The 17,227-nt window shown below is 36.7% G+C and overlaps 1 protein-coding gene across 3 annotated transcripts in view; it reads right to left on the minus strand.

Annotated features, from left to right (window-relative positions):
• LOC125868272 (ultraviolet-B receptor UVR8) overlaps positions 1 to 17,227 on the minus strand; it is a 33,046-nt gene that overhangs the window by 6,303 nt on the left and 9,516 nt on the right. For 2 of the 3 annotated variants that reach the window (XM_049548899.1, XM_049548901.1), the window contains exons 3-12: positions 14,794 to 14,872; positions 11,813 to 11,872; positions 5,317 to 5,418; positions 5,056 to 5,149; positions 4,676 to 4,718; positions 4,506 to 4,551; positions 4,374 to 4,426; positions 4,185 to 4,287; positions 336 to 390; positions 153 to 219 (exon numbers count right to left, since the gene is read on the minus strand). In XM_049548899.1, the coding sequence (XP_049404856.1) occupies positions 153 to 219; positions 336 to 390; positions 4,185 to 4,287; positions 4,374 to 4,426; positions 4,506 to 4,551; positions 4,676 to 4,718; positions 5,056 to 5,149; positions 5,317 to 5,418; positions 11,813 to 11,872; positions 14,794 to 14,872 (702 nt within the window). The remainder of the gene's footprint in view (positions 1 to 152; positions 220 to 335; positions 391 to 4,184; positions 4,288 to 4,373; positions 4,427 to 4,505; positions 4,552 to 4,675; positions 4,719 to 5,055; positions 5,150 to 5,316; positions 5,419 to 11,812; positions 11,873 to 14,793; positions 14,873 to 17,227) is intronic. The other variant, XM_049548900.1, reaches the window with a different exon arrangement.

Below are 17,227 nucleotides of genomic sequence, written 5' to 3' on the forward strand. Positions count from 1 at the left end.
TCTCAATAAATGGTCTTCTCAATTACACATGTATCCTTTTCTTTACCTACTTTATGTACCTCTATTACACACTTGAATCTTGATTGGAATAGGTAGCCAAAGCAATGCGTTGACTAAAAAATTGGAAAGAGATTCAACATGGAGAAACAAACCTCAGAAACTGAATGCCTCAAAAATGGTCCTTCAACTCTTTCAGGTAAATGAGCGACATCTGTAGATCTGACATAAGCAAACACCAAAAGTACATCACAATTTTTTTTTAATGAAAAAAAGAGTCCTTAAGGATGACTTGACCATCCAAAAAATTCAACTATGAAGCAATGCAAAAAGAGTACCCAATACCAAGACACCCATTTTCATTGGTACCCCACACGTACAGTTCTCCACCACCTATGAACAAAAACTAAGTAAATACAAAAGCTAAAGCTTACAAAGAAATTAGCTCTTAGTTCCAAACAATGCACTTGATCTCATGAAATAACATATATTCAAATCGCTTCATTTGAGGACACACATTAAGAAAATGTTAATAAACTTCATATTGGGCCTAACTCAACCACAAAAGCTAAGCACATGAAGTGAGGATTACCGAATACCATGTAAGGAAACAACCTATTCGCTCCATCAATGTGAGATATTTAACGCCCCCTGCATGCCCATGCACATGACTGGACATATGGTACTTGGACCATAACATGAAGGCCCAACGTTAGGTAACCAAGAATAAGGATGGATCTTGCTTTGATACTATGTTAAGAAAATGAATCTTGGGCCTAAATCCCAAACGCTAGCTCATAAGATGAGAATTATCAGTACCATATAAGGGAACAACGACTCCTTCCCTCAACCAACGCAGGATACTTAAGCAAAACAAATGTGAACAACTTATCCTTTAAAACATGAAAGATCCTATAATTCATCATAACTATAAAAAAATAAAACAAAGCTACATTTGGGTCCCTTTCAGAGCATCATAATTTGACTACAGCTTTGTGCCCTTTCTTCCATTGTATTTCGTAAGAAGAAGGTAGAGCATTCAACACTCTCCTGACAATATACTCAAAATAACATCCTTGCAAGGTAAAGGATAGAGTATAAAACTAAGGCAAAACAAATATTGTAACGTTCTGCTTGGGTATCTCCCATAGGAGCAAAGGATGATACAAGCCATTCTAGTTTTCTTAGTCTTGGTGGGTAGAGTTGGTCAATACCTGTGCTGGTGAGAGGTAGCAGGTACCCGGTGGATTAATAGAGGTGCACACAAGTTTGCTCGTACATCATCGTAAAAAGAAATATACAAGGATTAGCTCCATGCAATTGTTCATTGGAAATACGAAAGCCTTGAACCATATAAACCAAGTAAATTAAAGTTGAATCCCCTGAAAAAAGCAGAACATACTCTTGAAATGTCCAACTTTAGGTTTTACCATTTGGTGTACCATCTAATTGATCCCTACTATTATTCAGATGAGAAGCTATTCAACTGCTTCTATTGCTCGGTTGATCTAAATGAAGTCATGACACAGCACAGCTGCATTTGAGTTAACTATCCTTGTGCCTTGCAAGGACTTAAAGTCAGGCAGTACAATCTACTAGAGAGAGAGAGAGAATCCCTCCTCAATCCTCCATATATAATCAATTGTTTTACTTGTTTTAGACATCATTTTCTGGATGCTTTAATCTAGAAGAAACCATTAGGAAAACCAAAGAAACTAAGGTGGCATGAAGGAAAATTGCAGCTACATCATAAGAATACTAATAATATTCTTCCATTAACTTATAAAATATTCAGTAAATTGAAAGCCCATAGTTACATACTCTACCGCAATTTATGTGACACTCTTTCATTTTTAGTCAGTCCTACAAAAATGACATATTTATAACAATTTAACTTCAAACTTCCCCCTTTACCTTAAAGACATTGATTTATAGCCACACAAATATCTATGGCTTGTTTTTTACCACAAGTTTCAAAAGTCTTCCAAACATTCTTTAACGCCATGCCCAGTCAAACACCATGCCATAAACTGGGACAGAGGGAGTATGTTTGACTAGGATGAAGAAGTTCTCGGATTGTAATTGTGTTATACATACACTTGGCATATATCATGGACAGAAAATTTGATTCTCTCTTTAGAAATCTAATGGTTCCTACATAGCGAAAATCTTATAAGACAACCCAACATAGCTCAACCACCTTTACATTCAAACTTAAAAGCAGTACTCAATCAATTTCTTACCTTTACTCAGGCATGCAGAAAACACACAGTTGCAATAGCTCTCGAGTCTGGATTGTGTTCAATAATTGCTTATCTTTTTTTGACAAAATCAATAGTTGCTCGAGTTTAATGCCACTTAAAAAAATAATTGCTCTAAACTGCTTAAACATTCATAGGTAAGACATGTAGGTTACTATCTCCAAGTTTTACCCTGTTCACCCAAACAGATGCAACCTACTAAAGTTGGCCTTCTATGCATTATTGTGGGATTTATAGTATTACTTAATTGCCTACTATTGATCACTTCCGTACTGTGGTGGTTAAGACGTAGATTGACTATTTTCTCCTTAGAAAGAAAGAAAACAGTCACTGTAAAGACTGCAAGGTTATCCCAAGTGAGAATCTTACGACCCAACATAAGCTCATGACGATGGATTTGGAGATCATGAATAAGAGGAAGAAGAGGGTTGTGGCTGGTTGGCCAAGGATCAAATGGGGTAGCTTGACTATGGCCAATGCTCTGGAGGTGGGGGCGAAGTTGATGGATACGAGGCTTGGGGGAGTAATGGAGATGCAAACAGTATGTGGGATAGGACTGCTAGTTGTATTAGGGAAGCAGCTAGAGAGGTGTTGGAGTCTCAAGAGGTAGGTTGAGTGAACATCGTGGGGATTGGTAATTAAATGGAGAAGTTCAAAGGAAATAGGAGGGAAAAAAAGGTGGTGTAAGCAACGCTGGTGGATAGTAACGACGAGTAGGAAAAGCGACAGATAGGGAAAGGTATAAAATGGCGAGGAAAGAGGCAAAGATGGCAATTACAGTGGCAAAAACGGCAGCTTTTGAATGCTTGTACAATGAATTAGAGGGTAAAGGCAGAGATAAGAAGTTGTACAAGCTAGCCAAGGTGAGAGAAAGGAGGGCCTGCGACTTGGATCAAGTGAAGAGCATCAAGGACGAACACGGCAAAGTACTTGTGGAGGAGACGCTTATTAGTATACGGAGATGGCTGTCCTACTTGCATAAACTCTTGAATGAATAGAGGGATATACGCATCGTGTTGGAGGGAGTTGGAGCACTCTCAGAGGCATCGTGATTTTGGGTATTGCAGGTGTATAAATGTGGAGTTAAAGGAATTACTAGTAAGATGCATAGTGGAAGAGTGACAGGCCCGGATGAGATCTCTGTGGAATTTTGGCAGAGTACAGGCTGGGCAGGTATGGAGTGGCTGACTAGATTGCTTAATGTCATTTTTAAGACGGCAAAAATGTTGGGAGGAGTGGAGGTGGAGTAAAATGATTTTGTTGTACAAGAACAAGGGTGACATTTAGAGTTGCAATGAGAATAGGGGTATAAACTTGCTAAGCCACACTATGAAAGTTTAGGAAAGGGTGATGGAGTTGAGGGTGAGGAGGGTTGTGTGTATTTTCGAGAACCAATTCAGATTTATGCCGGCGCTATCAACTACTGAAGTCATCCATCTTGTTAGGAGACTATTGGAGAAGTATAGGGAAAAAAGGACCTCCACATGGTGTTCATCGACCTAGAAAAAGCATATGACAAAGTCCCAATGAAGGTTTAATGGAGAAGCTTGAAGGTTAAAGGTTTTATGAAAGTTGAGTGTTTTATGAAAAGAAAAGATTTTATGAAAAGATATATGTTTCTGCTCATGCATGAATCACATTCATTAGTCAGGTAAGGTTGGTTCGCTCAGTCAAAGTAAGGCACTGGATGCCGGTCCATCCCAACAAGGTTTTGGGGCATGAAAAAAAGTGGGAATGTTTGCATAAAAATTGTGTGTGAGACTAGATAAACCTATCAATTATGCCAACTTAGTTTAAATATGACAATAATCACAAGTACTTCTTTCAAAAAATATAGATCAGATCTTCAAAGTTTAGGACAAATACTCAGTTTGTTGCTGCTCAAAGATAGAAATCAAGTGGAGAATTTTGAACCCGACAAATTACCTGTAATAACACAGGTATGATAACCTCCACATGCAGCCTTTTCAGAATATGGAAGTCCATCTACCATAGATGGTAGCGAACTATTTGATGCTTCACTAAAGCCCTAAAATTTTTAATAGAAGTGGACATCATTCAATGTAAATTTAAAAAAAAAAAAAAGTTGCATGATGCTAGTATATAGATATTTACCAATTTCTTATTTGCTCTTTCACCAAAAATATGTACAGATCCATTCTCTGTGGCTTGAAAAAAAGGATAAAAAATAAAATTTGAGGCCATTCTTTAACATCAAAGTGCTTTCTGCAAATTTCAATGAGTTACCGCTGATGCAGACAGAATGCAACATTCCAGCAGAAGCATTCTTAACCTATTTACACATAACTAGAATTGTCAAAATGAACCAGCAGCCATGAAGCATGTATTAAAAACTCTTGACATCCTGAAGAGAGAAGTCTATAATTGAAACTTGAAGACGTCGCAGATAACAGTACCTTCAACCCCTCAAGTTCCTTAATAAGTCGTGGTATGTATTCACTGTTTTCAAAGGCAAGAAAAGATCAATTGTTTAAAGGAAAGAAGAAATAACAGCTAATATTACCAACAATATCCAATTGGTTATTCACTAGAAACACTGGAATAGATGCAAAGTACATAATAATGTAGAAGAGTTCGCTACCACTGACAGCATCCTCTGTTATCCATTAATATGAGGAGACCCATTTATTCATCAAAATAACTCAATTTGCAATTTATTTTGGACAAGAGTAAATCATCAAACAAGAGTAAGAATAATGTTGTTAATAATTCATAATACTGGAAAGAAAAAATCAATTCATGCAAAATGCGGAGGATCATCAACCATCTACTTAACCTGTCACTTTTTATGAGTCCAAAAATGCCTGATTGATGTCCATGACCAAGTCTTCCTGATTGTCCCCCACCCCAACTCAAAGTCTCACCTTTATCTGGCCAGAAAAAAGATAATATAGTGATGACATGAAGACAATGGTCATTCAGGCTGCGAGCAAAACATAGCTCTTTTTTCCTTAACAAGCATAATAGTGGAATAACATGTTTGATCATGGTTTTTTTTTATCATGCAAAGAAGCATTTAACAAATAACATCACATACCTGTTACAGCAATTGAGTGTTCGAAACCAAGGGAAATGATTTTGATTGTGACTCCATTCAAGCATTCAACTTTATTGGGTATAGACAGTACCGTAGCAGCTTCTGCAGGTGATTGTACAAAATTGAGTGCTTTAAGAATTTATGGTAGTTAATGGTATCCTTAAACCCAAGTCAACTAAAAGATGCTATAGTGGACTATCTTTTTGCTTTATCTGATTTTGATACGCTATTTGAATTTTTTTGTTATATTTGGTCAGTTAATAACTCATTACTTCTAATTTAAGTCATTAATATATTCTCCTTTCTTTTGTCAGCTTATTCGCATTTTTGCATTTTTTTTGGTTTCTCACTTCTGTTAAAATCCAGTGAATATTATAGAATTAGTGTAAATAAATTAGCAACAGATGCCTAAGTTGCTCGGACTCGGGAGTCTGACACGCGTGTGGATCTGAAGGTCGGATCCTTCATGATCTAATTTTTAAGATTCAAGGATATGGATCCATGTATGGATAAGGGTGTGGGGATTCGCCAAAAAATAATTAAAATATCTAAAAATAGAGTTATAAAAAATAAATGATGAGATTATGCAGAGAACGTGAGGAGAATCCTGGAAGGAGATCAAAGGTAAAGGAGTGACATAGAAATTTTATATAAAAGGTATTCCATCTCCTTCAATTTCACCTTAGCTTTTGTATTGATTTAAGAAATAATTAAAATTGTCCAGACTTTCCCCATCGATTTTGGTCAAAGTACCCAAAATCGGTTGACCGAATCAGGCATGGATCCCACACCCACACTCATGTCGTGTCGACACGGGTGCGGCACCAAAANCCTTCAATTTCACCTTAGCTTTTGTATTGATTTAAGAAATCATTAAAATTGTCTAGACTTTCCCCATCGATTTTGGTCAAAGTACCCAAAATCGGTTGACCGAATCAGGCATGGATCCCACACCCACACTCATGTCGTGTCGACACGGGTGCGGCACCAAAAGTGAAGAGTCCGAGCAACTTAGACAAATGCTACCTGTGGAAATGTCTGCTTACTTGCGTGAGTCGGAAGGAACTCATTATATTCCTTTAGAGCAGTAGGATCATAACCAGGTGGCGGACCATGCAAAATATAACATATGTTACGAGTGCGTCCATGCTTTATGACAATAACTACACTTGGATCGAGGTTTTCCAAAACGACCTCCTCCTCGTTGATTCTCCATAGATTGATATGTTCGGTTCTTCTATGGTTTGAGATGCGAGAATAGAGGAGTCAATGGTGGGTGATGAAACTACTTTGTGACTGGGAGGCGCGGCAAGACGAAGTAGACGAGAGGATAATTCATCAATTGTAGGATCTGTAGCACTGGCTAAAATTTGATCTCGCACAAAATCATGGACAGTAGGAAGCCCACCAAGTATAAGAACTAGAAACAATGTATGTTTGTGCTCTTGTTGTTTATCCACGTTCGCAATGACTGGCATTAACGTTTCAAATTCCTCCATGACTGCTTGTACCTGTCCTAAGTAAGTAGACATATCGGATTCTTGGTTCTTTAAGTGGTCATTCGAGATATCACATCATAGAATCGAGATATGTCATTAGCGTATAAAACACGGGCCTTTTCCCAAACTGAATAACATGCCTGGAATGGGCGAAACAAGGGCATCAACTTGGAATCAATAGATCGCCATAAGAGACTACATAATTGAGTATCAACCTTCTCCCATTGTGCTTTGGCCTTGGCATCTTGCTCACTAGCCTTTGCCTTTTCATCTACCACACAAGCATTGTTCGTTAAGTGGTCTTGGACACCTTGACCCTTGCACCACAACTCAACTGAGGAAGCCCAAGCTAAATAGTTTGAGGTGATCATAGGGCTTGAACTTCCTATATTTTTGGAGCCAAGAATATCAATCCCGAACGACATATTGTGAAATTAGAATTTTATTTTGTTTCACAAACATAAATAAATAAATTTGGGCCAGAATCTGACTGCCAGAAATAGATCTGACTGCCGAAAAAAAAAAGATCTGATCGCCAAAAAGCTGGTCGGAATCAGGAAAAATTATATGGTCAGCCTTGGGATGAAGAGGCGACCCCACTGGAAAAAGAAAACTGCTGACAGAAAATTTGATTCACTCGGACAGCAATTTAGGTCACCGGAAAACTGCACAGTGGCCACTGATTTCGCTGTATGATGTTCATTGATTATTTTCTCACAATTGCTCAGATACCATGTGAGAAATATAGGAAAAGAACATTATTGAATTGTGTATCTACATTATTACATTGCGATCCTATTGATAGACACTACAATAGACTCCTTTTCGAACTAGGATTCCAATTCCTATTCCTATTCTTATTCCTATTCCTATTCTAAAGTATGATTACATAAAATTATTCCTATTCTAACATATTAGATATGATTTTCTCCTTGTAATTATGTTAGAACATAAAGTTACCAGTTTCAAAAAAAAATATTATGTTAGAACATATACACAGTTGTTTAAGCCTCAATAGTTTGAGAAAATAATCAAGCAGAAATTTCTCTTCCTTCTAGTCTTTCTCACATGTTATCAGAGCATTTTGTGAGAAAATAATCATTGTAAAAGAGAAATTCTATTGCCGAGCAACTTTCCAGCAACTACACCACTGTTCCAAAGACTTCATTGCTTCCCCCTGGTACTGTATATACCAGCACGATCAATAGGATCAGAACCCTCGTGCGATCAAACCCCAGTTAATCTCGAACCCGTCTGACCTCCCACGAGCCTTCAAGAGGGAAGAATTATCCGGCAAGATCCAGCTACGTGCTGACACGTGAGTGACCTTTCCAGGCAGTTTTCTAGCGAGAAGTTTTCTTCACAGGAACTCGCCTTCTCAGTCCGGGACTCCCCATCAAAATTCCACAGCATTCTGATAATTTTTACCAGATTCCTGCGATTGTATCCCAGTTTTTTGACTCATACAGATTTTTACTCTATTTTTTGACACTGCTAGCCCTCTGGTAACATCTACTTCATATATTTTCCTTTCTTTCGTCCAGTTTATTCGCTTTTTTTTTTTTTGCTTTGCACTTATGTTAGAATCCTGTGAATGTTCTAAAATTATTGTAAATACAGTAGATAGCCTGATTTGCTCCTTGTAACTATATAGTTAATTTTCTTTACTTTCATAGGACATATAAACAGAGTTATTTAAACCCCAATAATTTGAGGAATAATTAAGCAACATTTTCTCTTCCTTCTCATCTTTCCCACATGTTATCAGAGCATTTTTTTGAGAAAATAATCATTGTAAAAGAGAAATTATATTGCCAAGCAACTACACCAATGTTCCAGGACTTCAGTGCTTCCCTGGGTACTGTATAAAACAGCACCACCAATAGGATCAGAACCTTTGTGCGATCAAACCCCAGTCAATCTCACTCCATCTATCCTCCTACAAACCATCAAGAGGGAAGAATTATCCAACGAGATCCAGCCCCGCGCCAACGCGTGAGTGACCTTCTAGGCAGTTGTCCAGTGAGAAGTTTTCATCTCAGCAACTCGCCTCTCAGCCCAAGCCTATCCATCAAAATACCACCACATTCTAATAACTTTTTTCCAGATTACGACAACTGTTTTGGGGTTTTTTGACTCAGACAGATTTTATCTCTATTTTTTTACACTGCTAGCACTCTGGGAACATCTTCAACATAAATTTGATATTTGGTTGAACTTTCCTTTTAAAACCATCTTCATGTCTTTCATATCAGATATTTTGGTGTTAAAACTATAGTTTCAAGCAACTCGAATCACTCTATCACCACAAAACCTTTGATTAGTGGTGTAGGTCTTCTTCTGTTCAATTATGGTACAAGGGAAAAGGTGCTCAAGATCACTTAATCAAACAAGCTAAGGATATTAATGAAAAGGATAAGGGGAGAATGGGAAAAGATTGATGCTGAATTATGTAGCCTATTGTGGATATCTATTTATTCGAAGTTGATGCCTCTATTTCGTCCATTCCAGACTTGCTTTCTAGTTGGGAAAAAGGCTTGTGGTTTATACACAAAAGACACCTCTCGTGTTTATAATGTGACTTTTCGGTTGACTAACCTTTAAAGCAAGGATTTTGATATGTCTACCTATCTTGGACATGTTCATGCAGTTTAGGAAGACTTCAATGAGTTGATGCCAGATGCTGCAAATATTAATAAACAATTGGAGCAACGTTAGAAAATATTTTTCCTTTTGATACTTGTTGTGCCTCCATCTAAACTTGACTCTGTGCATATGACCAAATTCTGGCTATCCCTATTGCTCCTATCATGTACAAACTGTTCTCTCAGTTATTACGACTAGCTGCACACATGTTGCACCACATATTTTGTCTAGTCATATAGTGGCATAGTAGATTCTTCTATTCTAGTGTCTCGGACTGAAAATCAGAATGATGGTCGTTCTAGAAAAACCCAGACAAGCTGTAGCTTTGTAAAAAGTTGGGCTATACTCGTGATGTGTGATATTCTTTACATGATCGACCTTCCAAAAATGATCATGTTGCTCAGAATAAATTCACCGTTACCCCAAACAATCAAATGTTACTATTTATTCGAGGCAAAATACAATGGCTCTCTTCAATATCCGGCAAGCAACCAGATATCTCTACAAGTAACATGATAATTCCACGGGGTAGCAGAGAAAAAATTAAGCATATTATTGAGACTGCTCGCATCCTTATGTGCACATGTCCCGCTGCATTTCTGGGGACGCAGTACTCACATTTCTGGGTATGCCTTCCTCCACCATTCAGAATCAATTGTGTTCCCTCAGTCACCTTTGTTCTCTTTTCTATCTCGTCTTAGGGAGTACGTGTTTTGTCCTATAACCTCACTTTAGGAAGAGACAGATTAGCTCTCGATCTCTTCAATGTCTATTTCTTTTTTTTTCTTTTTTTTATAGGGTAAAGGTTTATTGACTAAGTACCAAGAAGGTACCAAAACCAAAAGTTAGAAAGACTGTTGGGAATATACATACAGTCAATTACAACATCTTCCTCGCAACTCCAGAAACTCCGTATATTGATCTATATTATCAAGAAACTACTTTTACACCAACAAAACAAATTATGTGAACACTTGATTTTAACTCTTAAAATATGGTCCTTTTGCCCATCAAAACAAGCGTTCTTTCTTTCTAGACATAGTCCAGAATATGCACAAAGCTTTATGCGTTCTCTGGTGCTGCCAACTCTCCAACAATTCCTTCACACTCTGAGGCATGATCAAAGAAATCCCCCAAATACAGAAGAAAAATTCGAACAATGTATAGCTATTCTGCAATGCATAAGAAGGTGATTCAGTGTCCAACTCTTCTTCACATAAGTAACATCCATTACTTGGTGCAAAAAAAAAATTCTAAAGCTTATCCTGAGTAAGGCAGACTCCCAATGCTGCAATCCAACCAAAACAAGCTACCTTTATAGGAGCGTTAGTTCTCCAAATCCCTTTCCATGGCCAACTAGTATCCCAGTATCCTGTCTGCTTCATTAGAAGACTACACACTTTTCTACTGAAAAGGTTCCATCTTTACTAGCTCTCCATACCAAGTAGATACTATCAATGAATCTTGAATTGAACTTGAAAAGGAGAATTCTTGATTGCAACAAGATTAAATAGGGAAAGCTCTTGAACTTGGGAATTAGAGAACATATTCATGATTAAGATAGAAATATACTTAATCTGCTTGCTTAAGTATTTTACAGAAATAATTAATGTGTTCTTGTTACTTCTAATTCCACAGAAAATAAGCATTAGGTTAAATTGAATAAGGTGAGCAGCAATTAATAGATTTATGTGAGTAAAATTAACCCTGTCAATTAATAATCCAAATTGTAAGTAATTGATTGAAGAATTTAACAGGATTGATAGACAAAACCCATAACTCTAGATTATTTTCTCTCATTGTAATCCAACTCACCCTAAATGTGTTGATCAATTATTTTCCGTCTTTAGCTAATTTAGTAGCAATAGTTTGTCAAACAACATTTTGAATCTTTTCTTGACTCGATAATTTATAAAAATTTTATTTAGTGATATAGTTAGCTCTCGTTTGGCCATAGATTTTGGAATCTTTTCTTCAAAAAATATTTGAAAACATATTTGTCCATGGAACTTGATCAGTTTTTAAATTTCGTGTTTTGGATAAGTTTTGGGAGAAATTTTTCTTCCCCTCACAACTACAACTTTTTTCCAAATAAAATGCATGTCCAAACACAACTTCAAAAACTTTTCTTCTTTTTTCAAGTTTCACAAAATCTATGATCAAACGCTATCTTAATCACAAGTCCTCATGGAAACAATACTTGATTCATCTTTCTTAAAAAAATACTTGATTCACTACTTTGCTACTTGTCGGCCACGTATACTTGCGTGCATTTTAGGGTAACAACAGCAATGAAAATGGTTAAAGGAGAAGCCAAAAAGAACGTAATGCAAGAGCATAGGTACTATTACTCTTTCCAAGGCCAAGCTGACCATTTGTGTTCTTCCCCCACATATAAAGTTCTCCATCCACTGCAATGAAATCGCAGACTATTATAGGAAGCCAACTTATTTAAATGTAAATAATTCAATCTATCTAAAAATTAGGGGAAAAAGAAATGAAGAGGCTATGGAAAAAGAATGAATGCTTATAAACTAAAACTGCTAAATGACCTAGAATGTAAATGAAAAATAAAACAAAGAAAAGGAAATAATTAAACAATTGAAAATTAAAAGGCAGACGAGGGCAAACCACTTGCCTCATTGGTCTATATGTTAACAATATACACAAATATCTCATCAGTCTTGGTAAGGGTCCACATTTCTTCTGGTGGAGGGAGAATTGCCTTCATTCAAACATTAAACTTTACAGGTTTGCTATTTTTCTTTTATGTTGTTTGAATAGAGTTGTTAGGTTTGATAGCAGCTACCTTATTTTTCTTATTTTTTTTATTATAACATCCTGCCAAATAGGAGCCATATACCATAGGTACACTAAGTAGGTGTTTGGCCATGCGATACCATATCATGATATGGTATCGTGATATGGAATCAGCGTTTGGACATGCGATTTTACGCTGATTCCATCTCATGATTCCATATCATGAGATGTGATTCCATATTCTCCAAAAACCATGATATGGAATTATATGGGAATTCCATATCATGATTTGAGATATTTTAATACAAAAATTGATCCACAAGTTTATATTTTGTTAAAACAACCCCACATTTATATCTACTAATCATTTATTTCATATGTAAATAAAATTTATAATCACATTATTACTTTTTAAAATTTATTATTACTGACATAAAATTTATTATTCTCACCAACATATAGTCACTTCAACTCACACCAACCGATTGTTAAAGTGATGAAATATTTATGGTCTATGAGCATGAAAATATAGTTGCGGATGATATTGACCAACAAATGACTCAAAGTAACAATGTTGGTTCGTCTTCTTGGTCACATGATTGAGAAATGCAAGTTCAACGTGAGAAAATTGTCCGTACTATGTGGGAGGATTATATTAAAGACTAGTACACTACAATTTATGTTCAATTTTTTTAAATTAAATTGAAGTTAGATGAAACAATTACTTAAGTGGAGAACAAATAGCTTTGTAATAATTTATTATGCGATTTTATAAATTTTTGTTTATTTGATAAGATTGAATAAACAATTGGGGCGATTTTAATAGTTTTACAACTTATGGGATTTTTATGATTATGAGAAAATATACAACACAAAAATTCCATATCGCATGTCCAAACAAAACTTCAATTTCATCTCATGATTCCATATCATGATACCATATTGCATGGCCAAACGGGCCCTAATGGTCCTCATGCAATTCCTTTTTCTAGTTTGTACCCAGATGTGGAGTCTGGCAGATGCACAGTCATACTTTGTAACAACTAAGTACAATGTTTTACATACTGGATGCCACAGTCATACAAGTCAAGGTGCTGTGCTATTAGATTTAGGACTCTGTTTCTTCTACCACTCTTTGGTGGTGTTTGAACAGGTCTGGAAATATTTCTTCCAGAGTTTTCTTACAATTTCCTAAAAGGCACTCTTTCAAAAAACATTTGTACTTGGGTTAGATATATTTCCCAAAACAAAACCTAAAATTGTAACCAATTCGTCATAGCTAGCCATCTATCTTGAGACAGAGGCATAATTGCTGTAATAACCAATTCTTTATAAAACTTTAAATCAAAACCCCTTAACAACACCCTATGGATGTTCAGTTTGAAGAGCTATTAGGAATCTTTGGCCAATGATGCAGATCAGAACTAAGGTGAGGATAGGAAATGGGAAGAAAACCTCTTTTTGGCAAGACAAATAGGCAGGGCTTTTAACAATGAAACAACAACATCCTTAGCTATACACTCTAAGCCAGTAACAACAAGCCACAGTTGCCATGATGTGAACTGGACAAGGATGGAATCTATATCTAAGGAGATATCTGAATGATTGGGAGATCAGGAGAATAACAGAATTCTATAACTCAGCAGCAAGATTCAACAATCTGACTGAAGAAGTGGACAGACCAGAATGGAACAGAAACAGAAATAGAATTTTTTCTGTCAAATCTGCATACAAGGAGCTAAATGTAGGAGTGGTGAAGGAAAGAAATTGGCCTTGGAAGTTGATATAGAAACCAAAAATTCCCTACAAAGTTAACCGGTTCATCTGGCTTTTGGCAAAGAAGCAGTGTTAACTCATGATAATCTGAACAAAGTCACCAACTAACCGCTGGGTGTTTTTTATGTGGGGAACAAGCTGAGACAGTCAACCATCTCTTTTTACACTGCAAATGGACAGACCAGCTTTGGAGGATGTTCATCAGTCTGAAAGGGATTAGTTGGGTCATTGGGTGAAACCTGGAAGCATTGCAGACATTCTAAGATGCTAGAATATGGATGGTAATGCGAGAAAGAAGGAAGAAAGATGGAAGATCGTCCCGGCATGCATTTGGTGGTTAATTTGGATTGAGAGGAACAAAAGGTGCTTTGAGGGGACTCAGAACAACATTCAGAATCTTAAAATGAATTGTTTAGGCCTTTTTAACTTTGTAACCTATCAACAATACTTTCTAAACTATCAATAAGTTAAATAACTATTTCTTGATAAAAGCAGTTAAATATAGAAGCGGTGGATGGATGATGCAATTGAATACAAGTCTAAGACCCAGCAGCCTCTAACACCAAGGAAGCAAGTAACAAAATGAACAGAAGAAAATTAATTCAAGAGCTAAACAGAAAATGAAAACAGAAGCATCAAACAGCAACAGATAACTACAACCCAATAAATGAGAAAATGCAGATGATCAGAACTAGTAAAACCCAATTATATTTAATAGCATACAAGATAAAAGATCCATCAAAATCAACCATAAGAGACCTGTATAAAAGATCCATCAAAATCAATCATAATAAACCTGTAATAGCAGAAGAATGATGATAACCAGCTGAAACTTTTACAATTTCTTTGGGTAGTCCAGCGACTCCAAGTGGTTCCTGCAATAATAATATCCCACGCCAACTTAGTTAAATCAGCAGTTCCATTGCGTGGCTGAGACTACTGATTAGTTAAGAAACATAAGTATGATAAGAAGTGACAGACTAGGGCTCATCGGTTTGACTTATGAGACAAAATAATCTCGAATAAGTATGACAGGAGGTGTCTATCTGGCCACTTGGATAGTTAAGGTGTTCAACTGAACATTGGAAACTACTTCTATGTATTCAAATAAACTTTATGGCATTTCACAGTATAAAAAATGAAATTCTTGGTCTAGGGGAGAAGGCTATAAGCAAGAGTGGGTTGATTATTGCTGTTTGGATGCAACTGGTACAACTTCGGTCCCTTATTTTCTTCTGGTGTATCCATAGAATTCCTTCTTGTATAGAAGATTGGGTGAAGTTTGTAGAGTATGTTTTTGTATTTACTCCTTGTATACGGCCAGTTTTATGTCCATAAACATGGGCATGAGTATGAATGAAATTACTTTTACTTGATCAAAGAAAGGGGGAGAAACTTATTTCTTTGGGACAAAAGCAAATGTAAAGGAGAGATCATTAAAACTGGGGAATTTTCTACCACCGTGAATTTTTCCTCCCAATCCTCACTAGTGTTGATGACCTAATACAAGATACAAAAGGAACCATTTAGGGTGGGAACTTGTAGCTATCAGAGAATTGTGTTCCGGGAAATGGGTGACTTTGTGGAGTTAACATATCAAGACGTGCTCCTGAACGATGTTGGAACAACAGTAATACAGCAGCAATGAATGAATTTTCAGGTTGTATTAGAGAACTTGAACTTGTTGATCCTCCTCAGGTGAAAATTTCACATGGTTTAAGAGCAGAAATCACTTGACTGCTTCAAGACGTGACAGATTCCTTTTTCAACTAAATGTGGTGATGAATTCTTAAGTGTATAAAGTAGTCTATCTTACGAAGAATCTAATTAGATCATGGTCCCTTGATGCTACAATTGGTGGCTTGAAGTTGATGGCTTTATTGATATTTTGAAGGAGTGGAGGAACTCTTGAGGTCTCAGGTTCAATACTCAGCAGAGACAAAAAAAAAAAAAACGCTAGGTGATTCTTCCCATCTGTCCTAGTTACCTGGTACTTGTTGCTAGTGGGAGGTGGCAAGTATCCCGGGAAATTAGTCGAGGTGTGAAAAGCTGGCCCAGACACCACAGTCATAAAAGAAAAGACTTACTAGAAGATCTGATTTTCTCTTGGCCAAAAAGACGAAATCCCTCAAAGTTAAATTGAAAGAATGGAGCGTTTAAAGTCATGGCAGCTTGGACAAAAGGAAAACAACGCTCCAAGAGAATTAGTAAACTTGGATAGCATACTTGAAACTGGATTACTTGATGAAAGAGGAACTCTTATCCAAAGCTGACATCAATATGGAGTTGGAAAGTGTTAAAGAATGACAAAAGTCCCACATCGGTGGTTAATGAGATGGGTGGACTCCTTATAAGGCTTGGGCAATCCTCCTCCCTTTGAACTAGCTTTTGGGGTGTGAGTTAGGCCTAAGACCTAATTTAACATGGTATCAGAGCCTCTACAATCTTGGTAGAATATCTAAGAGCTTCCGCTACCGGCGGGCGGCTATTGCTCATATATGCCGCCCGTCTGGCCAACAATTATGTTAGCAAAAGTTGGGTCACCGTGTATCTTTCTGGTGACTATTTTCTCACATCTAATTTGTATAGCACTGTGCCATCATTCCGGTGACTACTTTTTCATATTTAATTTTTGTAGCACCGTGCCATCATTCCGGTGACTACTTTTTCATATTTAATTTGTGTAGCACTATGCCATCATTCCAGTGACTACTTTTTCATATATAATTTGTGTAGCACCGTGACATCCTTCCAGTGACTACCTTTTTTTTTGCAAATCTGATTTGCGTAGCACCGTGCATCTCTCCGGACTACTTTTCATATTTAATGTGTGTAGTATCGTGGATTTTTCCGAACTATTTTCTCATATTTGAGTTGCATAGCATCATGTGTATTTTCAGTGACTCCTCAGATTTGATTTGCATAGTTCCATTCGTCTTTCCGGTGACTCCTCAAATTTGATTTGCGTAGGGTTGTGCCATCATTCCAACCCTACCCATAGTATTTCTCTTTTTCAATAGGGTCGTTCCATCAATTCAAACTATCCTATATTATTTCTATTTTCTAGTTGGGTGTGTGATTAGGGCGTCATGCGGAAGTTTACAATTTGCAAATCATATAGTTGATAAATCAGATAACAAAAACTTATACTAAAAATCAAAATACTATTATATCAAAACTAATATAAAGAAAAACATTGAAACTTTAGAGAGAATAAATCTCCCCATAAA

The sequence above is a fragment of the Solanum stenotomum genome, chromosome 6 (genome assembly GCF_019186545.1).
Source record: "Solanum stenotomum isolate F172 chromosome 6, ASM1918654v1, whole genome shotgun sequence".
NCBI classification, from domain to species: Eukaryota; Viridiplantae; Streptophyta; class Magnoliopsida; order Solanales; family Solanaceae; genus Solanum; species Solanum stenotomum.